This window comes from Mesoplodon bidens (assembly GCF_964165515.1).
Source record: "Mesoplodon bidens genome assembly, chromosome: 2".
Lineage (NCBI taxonomy): Eukaryota > Metazoa > Chordata > Mammalia > Artiodactyla > Ziphiidae > Mesoplodon > Mesoplodon bidens.
This window is the reverse complement of record NC_138177.1, coordinates 21262322-21284071: the sequence shown is the minus strand read 5'-3', so window position 1 is coordinate 21284071 and position 21750 is coordinate 21262322. Positions and strand designations below refer to the sequence as shown.

The following is a 21750-nucleotide window of genomic DNA, read 5'->3' as shown; positions in this document are numbered from 1 at the left end:
AAGCTTCAGGTCAGATGCTTTATTGATCAACAAAATCAATTTAGTGGGTCTTGACTAGCATTTTTTTTAGAGAAATAGACCAGACTAGAATAAGAAATACGAGTGCTTCTCATGCAGTAGAAATAGGTATTAATTCATGAAACATTTGTTTCCATGTACGAGTGCACTGTGTACCAGGCAATGAAGTAAAATATATTTCTCACCATGAGTTGCATAAAAAGAGTTGTGTTTCTCTAGAAGTGCTGCTTCCGAGTTGAGAAGGTCAAGACTGATATACCAGAGGCCAGAACCACTGGCCTCTTCTCAACCATATCTTGATTTCTCAGTCCTATTTGGCACTGAGGTCCACCTTCTGTTTGATTTTCTTTCCTCTGTTGACCTTTATTCTTTCCCATCCAGTATTTCTTTGAGAGCTACTTGCATCAAAATAACTCCAGGAGGGTAGGGACGTATGGTAGTCAGCCTCCAAGTTGCCCCTCCACCCTGATTTTGTCTCCTGTCACTTCTGTGAACTCTCCTCTCACAGTAAATAGGACTCACCTATGTAACCAATAGGATTTTGCAGAAATGACAAATGTGACTTCTGAGGCTGGGTCATAAAAGATATTGTGGTCTCTGCCTTGCTCTCTTGGATCACCTGCTCTAGGGGAAGCTGGCTGCCACTTGATGAGGACACTCATCTTGGGATCAGAGCCTCAGGCCCAGATAAGTCTTCAGATATCTGGCTTACAACTTGATTGCAGCCTTGCGAAAGGCCTCGAGCCACCCAGCTGATCTGCTCACAGATTTTTGATTTCCAGAAACCATGAGATCAAAAATGTTGCTGTGTTAAGATGTGAAATTTTGGGGTTATCTGTCATGCATCAATAGATAACGAAGGGAGTGTTCTCTTTAGATTGTATGTTCCTACTGAATCTGGTTTTCTGGGGAGGGGTCTAGGAATCTGCATCTAGGGGTCTCGTGTCTCTGGGTGATTCTTTGACCCTCTAGAGTTTGAGAACCACTGCTCTTTTTTTCACTGACTGCCCTCCCTCCCTCCATTCCTTCCTCCCCCTACAGTACAGTTCCCAAAAGCTCTGACCAGGGCCTCTTCTCTTTTTATTTATTGTGCACTCCCCAAGCAAGTACATCTATTCTGTGGCTTTAACAGACAGACTTGGAGCAACCCGTGGACCTACTTCTTCCACACCGAGCCCTCTTCAAAGCTCCTAAGCCCTATTTTCCAACTGCCTGCCTGATATCTGCATGTGTATTTCCCTCCAGCAAGTCAAACTCAGTATGTCCAACACTGAATTCATAACCATCCTCATGAAACCTTTTCATTTGTGTGCCCTATTTTTGAGAGTAATTTATAGCTTAGTCTCCTAGGCTCTAAATCTTGATATCATCCTTGCATCCTCTTTTTCCTTACCCTCAACACATCCGAAGATATGAGAGTCCTCCTCTTCAGTCCTCCATTCTCCCATGGCCCCTGCCAACACTCTGGTTCATACGTCATTACCCCTCACCCGGCCTGTTGTGATGGCTGCTCCATTGTTTTCTCACTCTTCTCTTTCTCCACAACCTCTTCCATTCCGACCTTCAATCCACAGCCTCTCCATTGTCTTTTGAATAAAGTTTAAACTCCTTGGTATGACATGTAAGGTCCCTAACAGTGAGGCCCTAACAGGATGTCCTACGTTTATTATTAATAGCCATCTCCTAACTCACCCCTAAACACACATACTCTCTTGGCACAAGACGTTATCCATAATTTCCCAAACATGCCTTGAAGTGGTCTATATATTTTCTCATACTATTATGACCCCTAGAGAATTAAAATTCTCCTTTGAGAATAAAAAAAAAATCATACCATAAAGCCCATTGCAAAATTTATTTGTGATGCATTTGCAATGGTAGATGTAGTTCATGCCCGCACCCTCTCAGCCCAGTCCCCAAACCAGGTCAGAAGAAGGCAGGGGGAGAGTGTGGGTGCAAACCCCACTGAGCCTGCAGCTACTTTGTTGCCTTCGGACATGAAAAAGGCATTTTCAGCTTCCTGTGGGTCTTCACCTGCTTTAGCTATACAGGTTGTACTTTTGTGAAAAGGCACACTCATTATTCATTTATTGAGCTGATAAGCATTTATTAACCCTGTCCTAGCATCATGGTGGGTATCAAAGTTAAGGCCTAGTTCCTGCTCTTTAACAACTCTGGTAGAGAGGAGCAATTGCCAGAAGATACTAAAGTATCAGGGGACTTCACAGGTAAAGGAAATCACCTCTAGGTTGGAAGGGTGGGGAGTGGGGATAAGTAATTGCCTACCTTCCTTTCCTTGAATGTAAGCTCCAGAAGGGCAGGCATCTTTGTTTTGTTCAAGTCTGTATTTCTAGTAGCTAGATCAGCAACCTACACAGTAGGACCCAAGATATATCTGTTGAATGAATGGGTGACTGAATAAAAACTTTTATGTAGAAAAAGTTTAGGTTCAGGTTCATAACTGTGAGCTTCTTAAAGGCTGAGATGACAGCCATTTGCATTTTTATGGATTTGCATTGTGTTCAGCATACCTTAGGCACTCAATAAGTGCTGGATGAATGTCGAGTGATTCCCTAGTGAGGCTTGTTTTCTCCCACCCCTTCCCTGGTGTCATTAAGTGTTAGCCTTCCTGAAGAAAATATGTATGCTAAGTTGACAGTGGTTTTAAAGGTAAGAGTCTTTAAGAAACCAAGAAAAAAAGGCAAGGTGAAAGAAAATGAGACAAGATAAAAAAGTCAGGAAAATAACATTTTTAATGTAATTAACTACTGAAAGTGTTCCTGAAAGCACTGGTTTACCTTTACCCAAGAGTCAACTGAAATGGAAAATCTGACTATATGTGACATTGTTAAACTATCTCGTTAGCAACACTTGTTTGATTTAATCCAAGAACCAACTATTGCTATATAGAGGTCAAAGCTTACAGTTATTGAAGACTTACCCAATTCAGAATTAAATAAAAAGGCCAAAGGCCCAGAGAATATTTATGCTGCTGTTCTTTTTTCCCCCCAGTGATCTAAATTTAACTAACTGAAGTTATATTCTAAGTATCAGATATTTATGCCAGGCTCTGAAGTGGCAGCTAATTTGCATACTGAAATTACTTGAGACTTGTTTTAGTGAGAAGCCCATTGGGTGCAGAAATAATTGCTGGGGAAGAATCAAAAGCAGGAGAACATGATGGTCTTTGCTCTGAAGCTGCTTACCATGTAAGCAGGTGAAACAGATATTAAGAAAGCAGGGGCTGGGGGGGGTGGGGGGGTGGGGGGGGAAGAAGTAAAGAAATATTTGAGTTCAGATTCATTTATAGCCTTTTGGCACAGCCTGCTAGTTGGCCATTGAAATCTGAGCTTTCCTTCATCAGAAACGGTTGTCCCTGGGACTACATTTCCCAGCTCCCTTTGCATCTATGTGAGACTATGTGACTATTTGGCCATGTGACCTCATTCTGGCCAATGGAATGTGGGCAGAAAAAGATGTGGACCACTTTTAGGCCTGGACCCTATGCCTTACCCTCCTTCTTCTATGGGCTGATATAACTTTTTTTTTTTTTTTTTTTTTAATTGTACTGTCTTGTCCCAGTTTTGAAACCCTGAAGAGAGGCTGGTCAGTCAGTTTCCCTTCTTAAACAGCCGATTAAGTCCACATCCCAAACCACTTCACTTGTTGGGCCCTAACACTCTGGGGCCATGAAACATATACCCTAATTGCCCCAGAGTCAGGTACCGGACAACTAGGGATAACCCCTATGCCCAGAGCCCCGCCCCCAAGTTATTATTCAACTTAGCCAATCCACAGGATGACCATGAAACCTAGCTAACCCCACCCCACTTGCCATAAATCAGCTGCCCCCTAGACCCCCAGCCTGCTGTTACTCTGTTCCTGGGTACAATCCCCTGTGTGGCCCTGCCTGGCAATCTTCTCTTGTTCAGAGCTCTTGTTCAGATTCTTATCAGAGAATTTTGCCTTTCATTTATCCAAGTGTCATTGTGTTGGGTCTCACCATCTTTAAATCTTATAAAACAGATGAAATGGCAGTGATCACAGATTCTTGGAAACATGTTGATGATGACAAAGTTGCCTTCTGTCTGGTCCTGAATGTCTTCCTCTAATTCTCCCATCCCTGCCCCACCGTCAGGGCCCTGCACTGTCCTATGAAGAGAAAGGAACTTCTATTATGTTGTTACTTGTTTTGGCTTATCGGTTATGTCAGTCTAGCCTACTCTAATTATTATAGGAAAACAACCAACCCATTGCTAGGGATAGAGTATGAAATGAGGAAGGCTCCAGAGAGAGACAAGGGAAGCCAGTATCTCAATAATCTCTATGAGGAGGGGAGCTCAGCATTGATCTTTTACAAAATGGCAAACTAGCTTTGCAGTTAGTCCTTACTGGACATCCCTCCACTCCTGTCCAAGGAAATGCTTCAGTCAAAAGATGCCTTATGGGGCTTCCCTGGTGGCGCAGTGGTTGAGAGTCCGCCTGCTGATTCAGGGGACACGGGTTCGTGCCCCGGTCCGGGAGGATCCCACCTGCCGCAGAGCGGCTGGGCCCGTGAGCCATGGCCGCTGAGCCTGCGCATCCGGAGCCTGTGCTCCGCAACGGGAGAGGCCACAGCAGTGAGAGGCCCGCGTACTGAAAAAAAAAAAAGATGCCTTATGTAGATAGATCTCCATTATCTCTAGTTTCAAAAAATATACCATCAGTGCACGGTATTCTCAAAGTTAACTTCATGTCCTTAGGCCCCAGGTTCATTCTGACCTTTTCCTCTTCTATGTTTATCTTTTTCCCCTCCTATCTTTTCCTTTGCATTGCAAATTAACTTCTAACTATCTAAGCATTACATAATAGTATTCTCAACAAAATTGTATACAAATAAATAAATTAAATAATGAAAGTAAAATATAAATTATAGAAATAAAACTATTCTTTGATTAATCCTCCCCAACAATTCCATCTGCTCTCACCAACCCAGATGCAACCCCACTGTCTTCTGTGCATGGTTTCAGACATTTTCCCTTCTTATTCACATTAGTTGATAGAAAATCTATGGTATTGTTTTTCCGTAAATCATGTCTTACTGTCCATTTTGTCCCACAATTTGCTTCTTTCACCCAGCAAAGTTTTGGAGAGCTCTCCATGGTCCTACATGGAGATCTAGTTTATACCTAAAGACTACATACTGTTCCTTAGTGTGACTGTACCACAATTCATTTAGTCATTGCATTATTCAGGGTGTCTCCAAGTTTCCACCATTACATAAATATCTGCAGTGAACATCCTGGGACATGCTTGCCTGAGTACTTACTCGGTCCTGGGTGCTCTTCAGGTGCTTTCTAGGGGATCCCATTTAAGCCTCTCAGCAGTTGTATGAGGTAAGTACTGACATCATCTTTGCTTAGTGGATGAAGTGTTTGAGGTGAACTTGCCAGGGCTTCTTTAGGGGTAATAATGAGTGGTGCGTTTGCAGGGCAGTTTACCCTCCTCTAAGTGTAGCATGTTTTAAGGACACCAAAGGCTTTGTTTTAATCAGGTACCGTAAGACATGTAGACATGGAAATGACTGTCAGGAAAGAGGTGTTTTTCTTTATACTCACAATTCCCTAGAAGCAGGAGGCATGGCAAATCATGCAGGGCCGCTTAGGGAAGCACCAGGACTGGTCAGGAGGCAGAGAGAGTGAGGGGTGCAGTGGGGAATGTGTGGTTTTTATGGAAAGGAATGGGTGAGGTGGGTAAACAAGTTTATAATAGGCTAGTTTGAATAATTTCGTGGGCTCTGAGGCATAGGGGCTGTCCCTAGTTGTCTGGTACCTGGCCCTGGGGTGATTATGGCAGGGGGATAGTGACTGTAAGTGTGAGAGACCATAAAGGAGGTACTGGGGTGTGTGGGCTCTAGTTTACTATCTCTAGGAATTGCTTAGCCCTGGGAAGGGCCGTCTCTCCAGGGTCAGCAAGGCCCCAGGTGTCAAAGCATCAGAATACAGAAAATAAAAGACATGGTTAATACATAGCAATTTACACTCCTACCAGCAGAATATGGCAATTCCCTTTTCCCTGCATCATCACCAAACACTTGATGTTATCAGACTTATATTTGTAGTCCATCTGATAGGGGAAAGCAGCATCTGTTGTTTTAATTGGCATGTTCTCATTAATTAGTGATGTTGAATACCTTTCATGTATCTTTGGTCCAATGGTGAATAGTCCATTCCTGGCTCCTCTCTCCAATTTATTTCCACTCCTCCACAGTCTTCTCTCTTTTTCTTCAGACACAAACCAAACATCCCTCCATGACTTTCCAAGCCTTTCTCAGTGTGGCACAGGTGCTTTCAGAATTTTTACTTCTTGGCATTTCCCAACTTGTCTTCTAAATTCTACACTTGGTCTCTTTCCCCACCCCCTCCTTCCTGGTCTTTACACAAGCTGTTCCCTCTGCCTGGAAACTCACTGCACCTTCTCTTCCTTTTCTTCCCTTTACACACACACACACACACACACACACACACACACACACACACACACACACTTCTACTCATACAACATATGAAGTCACCCCCAGGATCCTTTTCCAGCACACTCCATCCTATCTGCTTTACAATCTTAGCACTTAGCCCATGACCCTGTAATTGCAGATTTACTTTTCTACTCTCTCCATGGGTTATAAACTGGTTGAAGACAAAGATCGTGTCTTTTATATTTTTGTATCCTCCACACCTAGTACAATGACTGAAACATGTCAAGTACCCGAGAATACACCTTGAATGGAGGAAGAATGGGTGAGAGGTGACTGAATGAACACTTAAAAAAATTTAAGTATAGTTGACTTGCAATGTTTCAGGTGTACAGCAAAGTGATTCAGTTATACATATACACATATATATATTCTTTTTCAGATTATTTCCCGTTATAGATTATTACAAGATATGGACTATAGTTCCCTGTGCTATACAGTAGGTCCTTGTTGTTTATCTATTTTACATATAGTAGTGTGTATCTGATAATTCCAAATTCCTATTTTGTCCCTCCCTCCTTTGGTAATCATAAGTTTGTTTTCTATGTCTGTGAGCCTATTTCTGTTTTGTAAGTAAGTTCATTTGTATCATTTTTTTAGATTCCACATATAAGAGATATCATATATTTGTCTTTCTTTGACTGACTTCACTTAATATGATAATCTCTAGATGGACCTATGGCAGGGGGACAGTGCTGGCATGGTACCAGCATGTTGCTGCAAATGGCATTATTTCACTCTTTTTTATGGCTGTGTAATATTCCATTGTATATATACGACACTTCTTTATCCATTCATTTGTGGATCAGCATTTAGTTTGCTTCCATGTCTTGCCTATTGTAAATAGTGCTGCTATGAATGTTGGGGTTCATGTATCCTTTTCTAATTAGAGTTTTTGTCTTTTCCAGATATATGCCCAGGAGTAGGATTGCTGGATCATATAGTAACTCTATTTCCAAATGAGCACTTTTATCCTGTTCCACACTCCAGCCTTGGAAGTGTGTCTCCTCACTGAGTGTGTTATCCATCCAGGGCAGAGGTGGTGGGTGGATCATATGCTTTGACAATTCTAGATCTGTACTCAAACCCAGCATCCAGTGCAATGCTAAGCTATGTTCTAGCATGTTCTGAGCTCATTGAATGGGTTGTGGTTGATTCTATGTTTTCCTGGATGGGCAGGATTGAGGAAACCCAGAGAGAAGAGAGAAGAATATCAGCTGACTTCAGTCTGGTTTTCAATGCCAGGGCAGGATTGGTGGGGAAGGTCTCCTTTCCTTCTGCTGTTAATCAGTTAATCCAGAAAATAATTCTTGATTTCTCTACTGTGTTCCAGGCTCTGTGTTTAGCAACAGGTGGACCAGTTAGAGAAACACTTGCTCCCAGAGAACTCACAATCTACTCAGAGGCACAGTACCAGTCTGCTAAGTGCAAGCACATTGGGATGAATGAAAAAGTGTGGACTGTGGGAAGTGCTTCGTGGAGATAATGTTTCGACACTGAGGGTTGATAGGACTGTGAAGCAGTGTGCCTTCAAAGCTGGCATTCTGGGGTTCAGGGGCACAGGAGCTGAGAGGTGCTCAAGAGGGAGGGTGAAAGGGCCACAGAGCACAGAGTGGTAGAGTGTGGTTGATGCCATGCTGGACATAAATCCTTTCAGACACTTCCTGTTCAAGTGCCATCGTGTCCTTTCTCTGCTCACAAACCTCCAATGTCTTCTCTTCTCACTCTGAGTAAAAACCAGATCCCTGCCAATGCCTCTAAGGTCCACCTCAGTAGGAGACCTCTCTGACCTCAGCCACCCTAGTTGTCTGCATCACTCACTCACTCCAGCCTCATTGACATCCTTCCTGTTTCCTGTCCACAACAGGCATGCTCCTGCCTCAGGGACATTGCATCTGCTCTCCCCTTGCCTGGAAATGCTTTTCTCTCAGAAAACTGCATAGCTCACTCCTTCAGGTTTTTACTTAAATGTTACCTTCCCAGTAAGGGCTTCCCTGCCTACTTTATCAAAAATTTAAGCCTCGATCTTTGCACAGCACATGTGATAGACTGCCAGTTTCCCCTGACCCCTTCAGTCCACTCTCTTCTTGCTTCTGGTCACCTGTTTGCCCCATAAAGACTACATTTCCCAGCATCTCCTGTAGCTAGATATGATCATGTGACTAGGTTCTCACTAATGATAAGTAAGAGAGTTAATTTCTGTGTAACTCCTGCCTCCCTTGCCTGAAAGGAAATTGTTTGCCTTAGATTCCCTTTTCTTATCACTTTCCCTCAGACTGGACCCCGGACAGATCAGTGACCCAGCTTCAGTCCCACACATGAGGACAGTATCTTAGAGGATGGCAGAATAATGAGGTAGAAGGAATCTGGGTCCCTGAATGACCCTATGGAGCAGAGATGCCCCATCCACCTAGAATAGTAAGACATTCACATAAGGTAGAGAAACTTCTATTTAAGTTACTGAATATTTGGATCACTTTGTTATAACAACTCTCCCTGTGCTCTAACCTACACATCTCCTCTATAAATTCCCTGATTTATTATTCTGTCTAGTACTTCACACCATCTAACACTCCCAATGTTTTCTTCTTTTGTTTATCATGTGTTCCTTAAGTAGACTGTGAGTTCTTCCAGGGCAGGGGGTTTAGCATCTTTGTTCACTACTGCACCTCTAGCACCTAGTACAGTGCCCAGTTCATAGTAGGTGCTCAATGAATATATTGGGAATGAAATGTTATTGTCCACTGAAAATGAAATCAAAGGCTATGCCATGAAGACAGAGCTTCAGTAAGTTTTGAAAAAGAATCCTAGGGCAAGGTGGGGGGCAGTAAGAGGATGGGAGAGGGAAGGGGAAAATGAGTGAAAACAGTGAGGAACGTCATTCATGGAGGGTTGAGAGAAGTGTGGAGTCCGAGGAGGGGTGGAGTTTTTAATCAGGTCAGAAAAGCCCCTCAGCTCTCCTGTGTTTGGGAGAGAGACTCTGGGGGCTTTGCTTCAGCATGTCTCCCCACTGGTATTGGTTTTGGCATTGACTTTTATATGAAACAGGAAGAAAGATTAAGTTTTTTCCCATTTAGCAGGAAGTAAGTCATGCTCTCTCCTGCATTCCATCTACCCTTATTCTCGTCCTCTTGAGAAAAATCTGTATCCTAATATTCAGGACAACTTGCCTAGAATCCTTGAGGTGGAAGGTATTCATAGCAATAGCTGTGACGTATTGGGAAAACCATTAGGATGGAACTGAACTGCTTTAGATTTAATCTGATGCCTTCCTTGGCTGGGTGGTCAGGAGTAAATGGACTGAACTCCTTTGTCTTTAGCATCCTCGCCTGTAAAATGAGTGTAACACTGGACACTGAATAGTATCCCCCCAACCTCCAGTACCTCAGAATGTGACTGTATTTCAAGACAGGGCCTATAAAGAGGGAATAAACTTAAAATGGGGTTGTTAGAGTGGTCTCTAATCCGATATAACTGGTGTCCTTATAAAAAAGATTAGGACACACACACACCTGCACACAGAGGGAGACACCAGACACTTGCACACACAGAGGGATGACCATGTGAGCACACAGCAAGATGGCGGCCATCTGCAAGCCAAGGAGAGCAGCCTCAGAAGAAACCAAACCTACTGACACCTTAATCTCAGACTTTTGCCCTCCAGAACTGTGAGAAAATAAATCTTTGTGGTTTTATGACACCTAGTGTGTGATATTTTTTATGACAGTCCTAGAAACTAATACATGAGATAATGTGGAAAGCTAACAAAATGGTGTGCTGTACCTGCCCTCCAAATGCTTGTCTTCTAAAGTTGCATCAGTAGAAGCAAATTATTTTAAAATACAGGGTGTGCCAGTCCTGCCGTCTGCTGGTCAGAACCCACAGAGTGAATGTGGAATCTCCTTCTGGAAACAAACTCTGATTGCTTGGGGGTGGGTGGCCATTGGGAAACTGGGTCCCATCCAGAGAAAGGCTACAAGGCTGGCGGGGAGTCTAGGCACTGTCACACTGTGCGAAGTAGCTAAGTTTAAACCAGAGAAAGGAAGAGTTAGGGGGACATAAAGCCATCTCCAAATGGGTAAAGCACTGTCTTAAGGAAGAGAAATTCCATCTAGCTGTGTGGGCCCAGATGGGAGAGCCGGAACCAGTGTGTAAACGTTTCAGGGAGGTAGGTTTCAGTTCAGTACAAAGAGGGCTTTTCTAAGAGAGCTGTGGGCAAACATTACAGGCTCCCTCAAGCATTCATTCCATGAGGCTGCATGACCACTTAGCAGAAATGTCAGAGGGGGGACTCAAGCACAGGGCCTGTGTTTGCACCAGATAAACTTGGATGTTTCTTTCAATCCTGATATTCTCTGTACGACTGGATTGTACTTATCAGCTGGAGAACAGGTCTCAATAGTGCTTAGACATATCTCTTATGATTGTAAAGACATACACATGGTCAACAAATGTTTCTGAGTTTGTTGATTTGACGGCTTATTAGAAAGCTTTAGAAAATTTACTGAGAAAAACAATTACATAAGTATTCAAACTCTACAGGTCAGTCATAGGACCTTGGAAGCATGGGTACCCAACTAAGATTTTGGAGCCCCAAAGCACAAGCTTTAGCAGAAACGAACTTGTGCTAGTGAAAAATCTTAAACTTATTCTATGCAAAGCTGCCATCTCAGTTTTACAAAGCAAAAATAAATAAATAGAAAAAAATGCTGAGTTAGATTTATCTACTAAAAGTTAATCTATCCTGAAAGAATTTGTTAAAATTACAGTAAGAGTCGACAGAGTAAAAGCTGTAATTTCCTGACTACCATCGGTATGTGAGATTTGGGGAAAGCCGATGGAAGCAGAGGATGGTTTGGTGGCGGTATCCGAAACGTGGTTTTCATATCCACAAATTGCTACAGAATAATGGGGTGCCGCTGGTTCTAAAGTGCTGCCTGCCTGCACCACCTCATCAGCTCACACCCCTTAACTACCGTGGCTGGGACGGAGGCCCTCGGAGCCAGGCAGGCCGAGGAAGGCCAGTCTTGCTCAGGGCCAGCGGGCGGCCAGAACCAGTGGGGAGTGAGTTGCACCCTTCTGTGGGCTGGGCTCGGGCACCAAAAGCCGCAGAGAGACAACACCCACGAGGCGAACTCTCTCCACCGGGGGCTGGGAGGGCAAACACCCTCGACCCCCTTGGGTTCCGATCCACAGCCCCAGAAGCCCCCCACCCTCCCGCCGCCCCCTCCTCCGTACTCAACCTTCTGCAGCGGCACCGAGGACCCTCCCTCTCCCCGCAAGGAGAGCGCGCGCCGGGCGGAGGTTCGGAGGGGCCGGCGCATCTCCCAGACAGGCTCAGAGTCCCCCTGCACAAGCCTGCGGCTCGCAAAAGGGCAAATATCAAGGGAGCGGGGGAGGGGGAAGAGTGTCATTCGGGCTCTGAGGGGACACGCAGAGGCTTGGTGGGATGTGGTGAGGTGCGGAGAGCTAAACGCAGGAAAGGAAGAGACTTTGGCAATTGGCCGTCCCCCGCCCCGCCCACGTGAACCCCGTCGGTGGTGAGGGTCTTGGGGTGGGGACGGGCCGGGCTGTGCACCCTTGTCCCACGGGTTGGAGCCGCCACCGCGGCAGCAGCCTAAAGCGGAGCCCTCTCCCGCGCCATGCCGCGCTCTGGGGGCACCGGAGGACGCGCGGAGGCCGCGGCGGCCACCCGGGCTCGCGCGCAGCCCAGGCGGAGACCGCCGTCCTGTGCCAGAAAAGGGGCGACCCGGCCCTAGGCCTGTGCCGACAGGTGCAGGCGCGCGGGCTTCCGATTGGTTGCGGCAGCGGCGGGTCCCTTCCCCCTCCCCGCGCTGGCGGGGCCCCTCCCCCAGTCGCGGCGCTGGCTGGGCCTGCGGAGGCGCGTGCCCGCCGCGTGCGTGTCCGGGCTGCGCGCCTCCGCCCCGCCTCCGCCCCCTCCCTCTCTCCGCGCCGCCGCCGCGCGCTCGGGAGCTCAGGTAGCGGGCGCGCGGGTGCCTCCTCGGGGGCGCGCGGCCGGACTGCCGTCCTCCCCCCCCGCAACTCCCGCACCCGTCCGCTCCCGGAGCCTGGGTAGGGAGAGCGCGGGCGGGGGGAGCTGGAGCCGGGCGCCGCCGCGGGCGCCGCCGCCGCCGAGGCTTCCGTCTCGCTCGCTCGCGCAGCGGCGGCAGCAGAGGTCGCGCACAGATGCGGGTTAGACTGGCAGGGGGAGGAGGCGGAGGAGGGAAGGAAGCTGCATGCATGAGACCCACAGGTAAGACCGAGAGCCCCGGAAGGGGCTTTCCATCCCGGGGAGGCGCTCGCAGGCCGAGGAGGGGGAGTTGGTGCCTGGTTCTGCTCCCTGAGGGAGGAATTTTTTGACAGCGCAGAGAAATCTCACTGGGGACTGGGCAGTAGGACCCATCCCCATCCTGGGGAAAACCAGAGAAGTAGCTGGGGGGATCCGGTGCCACCTCGTGAGATTCCTAAGAGTGAAATGTATAGGCCCGGGGAAAAGTGTTTTTTCAGCCCCGAGAGGCTGGAAGGCTTTAGACTTTCCTGTCATGGTCACAGCCGCTGAATCCGGGGGACCGGCGCGGAGCCAATGTGCGCTAACCCCTGCCCTCCCTCCCCTCCTCCATCCCTCCCGCACGCGCAGCATCCCGCGGCGGCTGTTACTCAGTGTACCCCGCTCTGGGGAGAAGCGGGGGGAGCTCGCAGTGGGAAAGGGGGCGGGGGCCGCGCGGGGGAGGAATGGGGAAGGAGCAGGGGAAGCCGAGGGTCCCGGTCCCAGGGCGGAGGAGGGGGAGCGTGGCCCCCGGCGCCCCGGCAGCCTGGGGTATCGTCGTGTTCGCTCCTGGTTGCAGACTCTTGCAAGCCGGATGCCCTCTGTGGATGAAAGATGTATCATGGAATGAACCCGAGCAATGGAGATGGATTTCTAGAGCAGCAGCAGCCTCAGTCCCCCCAGAGACTCTTGGCCGTGATCCTGTGGTTTCAGCTGGCGCTGTGCTTCGGCCCTGCACAGCTCACGGGCGGTGAGTGACCCCGCCGTGGCGGGGAGGGCCTGGGACGGCAGGGAAGGGGAGCCTGGCTGGCAGGATAGCCTTGCCACTCCGCGCCCCCCTACACCCCACACTTCTGGGGTACCCGAGAATCCGAGGAGCCCCTGTGTCCCAGCCTGAGACCACCCTTCTTCAAAACCCCTGGAGTTCGCAGAAAATTCCTCTGTGGAGCCTGCATAGATTTCACACACCCACATTCTGTCTGGAGCTTCCCACCAGCCGCCCATCCTGGCTTCTCCGAAGGAAAGACAATAAGCCTGGCCCATTATTCTCACTTTGGCCAAAAGAGAGAGAGAGAGAGGGAGAGAGAGAGAGAGAAAGAAAGAAAGAAAGTGGTGTATCTGTGGCGAACGTGTGTTTGTGGACCTTTGACCCTGGTCTGTGCCCTCAGCAGGGAGAGGTCAGTTTTCAGCTTCTGGATTTAGGCCAGAGTTGCAAGAACCACCTTTGTGAATGTGAAGGGTCTGGAAATGTGACCAGACTGGCTGCAGGACAGCTTTATTTGAAAGTTAACTTTCTCTTTGCCTTGGGAGGTGGTGTGTTCAGGCATGCCCGTGCATGTTGGCGGTGGGAGGGGATGCAGAGGTGTTCCTTCAGATGTGTTTCTGGAGAACTGCTTGGCTTATCCAGGTCTGAGTTACAGGGGGAATAAAGTCGAGTGCTTTTCTATGAAGTGGAAGTTAGCTGAAATCAAATTCAGAGCCTCAGTTCTCAGAGGCGGCTGATCTCTGACGTATTCGGTTCTGGGGGGGAGGGCTATCTTTTGGTTGTGGTAGAGGAAGATGGATGGCATTCCTGTCTGAATTTCAGAGCCTAAGGGTCTTTCTGCCACCACTGCTCTTTGCTGTCCATTCCAGATTTCCTGTGAGAGCTTGCTGATGTGGGCATGTTAAAAGGACAGAATCATGTTTCTGGGGCTGAAAAACTGTTAATCTACAAATAAATTATAATTGGTGGAAAAGCAGGTATTGATTGATACAAGTAAACCATTTTAGTGTTTTAAAATATTGCCATTTTAGAGAATTCAAAGGTGAGGATGGAAATAATGAGTGAAAAATTAGTAGAAGTGGGGGAGGGCACTACCAAGTTGGGCTTTAACACAGAGGAATCAATAACCCAGGCGTTGCACTTAGAGGTCTGAAAGATGCCAGGAGTCTAAAGGAGCTTCCTGTGATGTGCGTGTTTATCGGAATTAGAGAGAAAACACTCACTTTGGATGGGGGACCCGGTTTTGGTTTTTCAACAAGGGATAACTTTTTTGGTGCTCCCTTTTTTTATAGAAATGTCTCCGAGGCAGGTGTCCTCTTCATAGAGGACAAGGTCAAGTGGGATGCCAGGCCAGCACCTGTGTGGCCTGCCAGGGCTCTGGTCACAGCCTCTGTCCGCCTGTGAGCTTTAGCTCCACTTGGAGGGTGACTGGGACCAGGTGGACAGGACAGCCTCGAGCAGGGCCTGGTCATCCCCTCCCCTCTTCCCTTTTCTTGCCTCCAGTTCTAGCTGTCCTTTCCTTAAACCAGGTGCACGTGATTCTCCCTCCTCTCTGTTCCTTTCTCCAGTGTAGATGACAGGTTAGTCAGGGTTCATCTGTGTGTGTCTTGACTGTTGTTATTGGAAGTGTGAGGTCTGAGCACAGCCTGGACTTGGTTGGCCCTTGGTTCTGCCATTTGTGTTTACAGAGCATCCCCCCACTCAAGGATCTCAGAGCTCAGTACACAGCACAGCCCCCTCAGTCTCACATTAGTCACCCGTGCGGTTGTACAACACGTCTTTTACTCCCCTCTTCCGAGAGGCAAAGATATCAACAAAAAGATCCAGGGCCTTAAAGAAGGCGGGACGAGGGTTGCTTGTTACCTCTCCCTTCTTAGTTCCCACATGCTGCAGAAAGGCTGGCCATCAGCTTTGTGTCATCTGGAACTCCCTCAGGCTGAGTGTGATTTCTGGAAGATGATTTATCATTTCAAAATTCTTCCATGTATGAACAATTTGGGTGGAAAAGCGTGGTGGAGGGTGTTCTATGGAGTTCACTGTACAGAGATTTCTTTCTTAGGAAAGAAATCCACGTGGAGGCTACAGGATGGTTTCATTAAAGCAAATTCATTTTAACTCTAGACCAGTGCTTCTAAAATTTTAATGTGCTTACGAATCACTTGGGATCTTGCAAAACAGCAGATTCTGGTTCAGCTGGTCTGGGGTGAGCCTGAGAGTCTCCGTTCCCAACAAGCTCACAAGTGATGCAGTCGCTACTGGTCCCAGGACCACACTTTGGTTAGCAATGCTTTCGACCAAGAATTCCTTAAAACAAGTTGGTTCTGACTCCAGACTTTCTGCCGTCTCTCTCAAATACCCAAATACAAATGGCCTGTGAAAAGGCAGAAGTCTCACCCAAGTGTCTAATCTTTAGGTGAGACACAGAACTGAAACTCAGCCCTCAGAGAGTGCTGTCTTTTTTTTTTTTTTCCAACCATGAAAAGGTGCCTATTTAATAGACACTGTTCTGAAATGTGGATTTTCATTTTTGATTGCTTTCAATGGAAAAGGAAGATGACAATAGCAAGATATAATAGTCTCAGCTAGGAGGAAAAAAAAAAAGAAGAGCATGTGCCCAATACAGGAGTTACAGAAAAAGCCTGAACTAGAAAGGGAAAAATTGAGAAAATGATCAGATGAAGAAAAGGGGGGGAAAGAATTCTGTCAAAAACAAAGTGCTTTCTCCTAGAAAGCCAGAGGTTCAATTCAATTCTCGGAGCCCTAAGGGAGCTTTAATGAGCCTGAGTTGGCCTGAGGTGACTTTTGGATGGCTCTTTCCAGGTTGCCGTTTATATATTAGGAAAGAGGGCCCACATTTGGGGCCACTAAAACCATATACCGTGAGAGGAGTAACATCAAGTTTATAGGGAGACACAGGGCCTCGCTGTTCCCAGAATCTGCACGCAGCACAGCTTCGGCTGCTTCTCTCTTCTTCCCTTGCAGTATGTGTTCCCTGAGATGGTTTTTGGGTATTTGAGGTCTGCCCGGAGTGGTCCACCCGGGCTCAGAGGAAGAGAGCTAAGAGTTTGCTTTATATTTAGGTCCTTGAAGGCGAACTCATTAGTACAACCTTATAGTATCAGGAACACCGGCCACGCTCTGCTACTTGATAGCTTTGGGGCTTTGGGCCTTGGAAGCCTCAGTTTTCTCATCCATAAAATGAGGATGATGCTGCCTAACTTCCGGGGTTGCTGTGAGGGATGGGAGTCCTGAACATGCTCAGTAAATATAGACAGTAGTGAGCAGGGGGCTAACCAACCTGTAACCTTCCCGGCCTTTGTTTTATTCATTCAGTAAAACCTGTGACAAGCACTCCTGTATATAATGTCCTTATTCCCTAGAAGAACCCTTCCTTCCTCTCTATTTTTTGCCCAGTGAACACATTTCTCTTTAAGACCCAACTTAAAATGACATCATCTCTTTCATATTTCATTTCCCCCCTGCACTAGGTATAACCCTTTGTCCTAGTGTCATCTCGTCCACTAGAGCATAAACCCACTGAAGGCAAGAACCTTGACTTTATTTATTTTCATGTCCCAGGCACCCAACACAGCATCTGACACACAGAAGATGCTCAGCTAATGCTGACTGACAGCAAGAAAAAACATTCCCAAATTGCTGCCACACCGTTTAGAAAATAATTACCATGGGCGGTTACAAAAGTACTACAAGAGTGTCATGGCAATTGAGGCCACTTCCACTTGGAGGAGGCCTGGGAGGTTGGAGGAGAACTCAGGAAAGGTTCTAGAGAAGAGGGGGCACTCAGGATGAGATCTGAGGGAGGGAGTGGTTGGAGCCTCTCAGGGGAGAGACACCTTGTGCAGAGGTGTGGAGGTGGTGATGTCATTGAACTGTTCAATGGAGACAGAACAGTCTGGGTCGTCTAGAACATGGTAGACCTGCAGGGAACCAGTAGGTAAGGAGGAGGAACAAATAGATTGGGACCCAATCATAAGCCCCCGTGAGGATTCCGAGTGTCGCACAGCAGGCAGTGGGAACCACTGAAGGGTTTAGAGCAGGAACATAATATCATCTGAGCTATGCTCCGTTTCCTTTCTCTGCTTCCAAGTCTCTGACCCAGGGCACTCCCCGTTGGGCTGCCCTGTCTGCACATCAGAGTTGTGGCACTAGTACCGCTGGCTTAGGCTCCTGGAGGTCTTGTTTGGGCCGTGTGGCTGTAGCATTGAGCTGTGTGCCAGCAGGCGGGAACAAATGCTGTCTGCCCAGCTCACGGATTTGGAGGTGCCAGTCTCTTGGAGTTTGAGAAAGAGTTCTTACACGGTAGAGCGTAAGCTTCTCCTGCAATGTTATGTCTAAAAGCCACAGTTTCAACCTGTACTTAATTCAGTCTGTAAACAAAAGTCCCAGCGCCTCAAATTATAAAGCATGTTTCTTCAACAAAAGGCCACTCTAATATAAGCAGCATGGAAACGCTTTTGATTTATCCCCGGGGTGAAATCGGAAAGCCTTGGGAGACAGGAGAAGGATTTCATACCACAAGTAGCGAATCTCTCATCTCAGAGGCCTGAAGTGGCAAGCTGGAGAGAGAGTCAGTGGTTCTTTAATTCCTGAGAGTAACAAAGAGTGTAGGTGAAGATTGCTCTCCAGTAAATATTGATTAGATACGTAAAGAAAAGCACCCATGTGACGCTTTTCCTGGTGGCAGAGGCATATTTCAAAAGCTTCCGAAAGGCCACGGAGACTTGCCCTTAGCTGGGAAGCTCTGGTACAGCTTGAGAGCCCTGTGTTCTTTATAGGGGTGATAGATCAAGTTCAGTCTCTGCTGTTACATAGCTACGTGGCTTTGCGCAAGTTGTGTAACTTCTCCTGAGCTCAATTCCTTCTGTATCACTAACATTCTTTAATTCTGTGATTATAGGAATTTGATGGGTTCTGAACACTGTGGGTAAAAGCCAGCTCTGTTTTTTCCATCTATTCATCCATCTTTTGTGAGTGTCTGTTGCATGCCCTGGGGATACGAAGGTAAGGGAATGTAGTCCTTGATCCTTAGGAAAGTGACAGGTAAGGGCTGGTTTCTTCTTGAACGTTTGAATGCATCAAACTGTTTTCTTCAGGTACATTTTTAATTCAATTGAAAATTTAGTGTTATTTATTGATACTGAAGAGGAAGGTGATTTTTCCAGACTTCTTTTATCCTTGTCTTATTTTGCAAGCTCATTTGGTGTTTGATAATTGAAATAACCACACTTAGTAACAATATGTCTAAAGAGGTCATTGGGATCATTGTCTCTGAATTGAGGGAAAGAAAGGGGAAGAAAAATAGGTTTTCTAATTTGTTTATAAACACAGTCGCATTTCGCCAAAACCAACCACAGCACTTAGGACAGATGCATCAGATGTATATTCTCATGGATCAGATACAACATTTTGTTGATTTATTGGTCCATTCTCACAAGAACAAACTGTCAACTGTTGCTAACCGTGAAAGATTGGAAAAAGATGGGACAAGTTTTATTTATTTTATTTTATTTTTGGGGGGGACAAGTTTTAAATTGGCCAACACCCGAGTGATTGATAAAAATTTGTCAATTGTTGTAATAATACTAATGGCAAACCTTTAGACAGTGCTTACTCTGTGCCAATGGTGTTCTCCTCATTTACATATATTAAGTCATTTAATCCTCATGACAGCTCTACGAAGTAGGGACTATTATTGCTCAGGGCCACCCCGATAGTAAGGCATGGTGACCCATATTATCCTTTTAATTGTAAACTTTCTCCGTAGGCGTGGAAATGCTAATCTCTAAATGCATTTTCTTGCTTTTTGTATTTCAACCCAAATATTTCTCTTTAAGCCACAGTTATCAAATATTTTGGAACTGTGGCCTACCCCACCTTGGAATAAGAGAACTCTTTTTTTCAATTAAAGTATAGTTGATATACAATGTTACATTAGTTTCAGGTGTATAACATAGTGATTTGATAGTTTTTAAGATTATACTTCATTTAAGTTTATTATAAAATATTGACTGTATTCCTTGTGCTGTACATTACATCCTTGTATCTTATTTATTTATTTATTTTTTAAATTATTTATTTATTTATTTATTGCTACATCAGGTCTTAGTTGCAGCACGCGGGATCTTTGTTGAGGCATGCGGATCTTTCCTTGCAGCGCGCGGGCTTCTCTCTAGTTGCGGCACGCAGGCTCCAGGGCACGTGGGTTCTGTAGTTTGCAGAACGCAGGCTCTCTAGTTGAGACACGCGAGCTCAGTAGTTTTGGTGCAAGGGTCTAGTTGCCCCGAGGCGTTTGGGATCTTAGTTCCCTGACCAGGGATCAAACCTGTGTCCCCTGCCTTGTAAGGGGGATTCTTTACCACTGGACCACCAGGGAAGTCCCTCTTATTTATTTTATACATAGTAGTTTGTACCTCTTAATCCCCTTCCCCTATTGTGCCCCTCCCCTCACTGGTAACCACTTGTTTGTTCTCTGTATCTGTGTCTGTTTCTGTTTTGTTACATTCATTTGTTTTATTTTTTAAATTCCACATATAAGTGAAAACATGCAGTGTTTGTCTCTCTCTGTCTGACTTACTTCACTAAGCACAATATCCTCTAGGCTTATCCATGTTGTTCCAAATGGCAAAATTTCATTCTTTTTTATGGCTGAGTAATAGTCCATTGTATATGTATACCACATCTTCTTTATCCATTCATCTCTTGATGGACATTAAGGTTGCTTCTGTATCTTGGCTATTATAAATAATGCTGTTATGAACATGGGGTGTGCATATATCTTTTCAAATTAGTGTTTTCATTTTCTTTGGCTATATGCCCAGGCGTGGAATAGCTGGATCATATGGTAATTCTATTTTTAATTTTTTGAGGAACCTCTGTGCTGTTTCCCATGGTGGCTACACCAGTTTACATTCCCACCAACAGTGTGCAAGGGTTCCCTTTTCTCTACATCTTCACCAACGCTTATTATTTGTTGTCTTTTTAAAAAAAATGTTTATTGGATTATATTTGATTAAAAATGTTGTATTAGTTTCTGCTGTACAGCAAAGTGAATCAGTTATACATATACACATAGCCACTCTTTTTTAGATTCTTTTCCCATGTAGGTCATTACAGAGTACTGAGAAGAGTTCTCTGTGCTATACTATTAATTTATTAATATTTGTTATCTTTTTGACGATAGCCGTTCTGACAGGTGTAAGGTGGTTTTTCATTGTGGTTTTGATTTGCATTCCCAGGGGCGCTCTTTTGTGTTGTGACTCCAAAGCAGAAAATATATAAGCAAATCAACAACAGCAACAGAATCTCTCAACTCGAGAAAAAGTGAGGGCCATAGTGCCTAAATCTTGAGCTCCGAATGGAGAGAGGGAAGGGGCTAGAAACTCATGAACCTATCAGGATGTGTTTTATTTCAATTCCATTCTCTTTGTGACTGTCTGAGGAAGAGGGTCAGAATGAATGAGATATGCTCTGAGTCTCACCTGCCCGGAGGAGGAAAGCGTGTGAAAACAAATGGCTGGTCTCTGGGGCCTTCCGTTAGTGACTGTCAGACCATCACCATCCCCTCCTGTTTATTGTCCCCAATGAGATAGCCTTAGTGACTGTCAGACAATCACCATCCCCTCCTGTTTATTGTCCTCAATGAGATAGCCTTAGTGACTGTCAGGCCATCACCATCCCCTCCTATTTATCGTTCCCAATGAGATAGCCTTCCTTGGAGGGGTCCTTTTCCATGCCATGTTGTCAAGCACTAATAATAACTTTAGCTAATATGTGCTTAGAGTGTTATGGTTTGCAAGGTGTTTTTACATGTATCACCACCTTTAATTGTCTTAATAACCCAGTGAAATGAAGAGATTTTGATTTTCCTCTCTCTCTCTCTCTCTTTTTTTTTTTAATTTGAAGAAACATTCTCTGGGAGGTTGATCTCCTAAGGTCCCACAAATAGACAAAGACGGATAAGCAGCCAGGCCTATTGGTCGAGACTTATCTCTTTGTCGTTCTGGGCCAGCCTTTAAACCTGTCTTTTCATTTATACGATGTAGATGATAATCTAATTAGTACGTATCAAAAGATAAAAAGAAAGATTATAGCTGAGGATCATGAGCATGTCGAAAAGTTCCTTCAACAGCTTTGAAGTAAGAATAAGGTTTGATATTTGATGAGATCTGA

At 45.8% G+C, this 21750-nt stretch overlaps 1 protein-coding gene across 3 annotated transcripts in view; it reads left to right on the top strand.

Moving 5' to 3' along the window:
- The window catches only part of SUSD4 (sushi domain containing 4), a 180836-nt gene that overhangs the window by 34159 nt on the left and 124927 nt on the right, over positions 1-21750 (top strand). The window contains exons 1-2 of one of the 3 annotated variants that reach the window (XM_081224260.1): positions 11722-11833; positions 13375-13545. The exons of 1 other annotated variant lie outside the window; for it this stretch is intronic. In XM_081224260.1, the coding sequence (XP_081080386.1) occupies positions 13410-13545 (136 nt within the window). In that variant the 5' untranslated portion in view covers positions 11722-11833; positions 13375-13409. Of the gene's footprint in view, positions 1-11721; positions 11834-12695; positions 12783-13374; positions 13546-21750 lie in introns of those variants that run through there. One more of the 3 variants, XM_081224261.1, reaches the window with a different exon arrangement.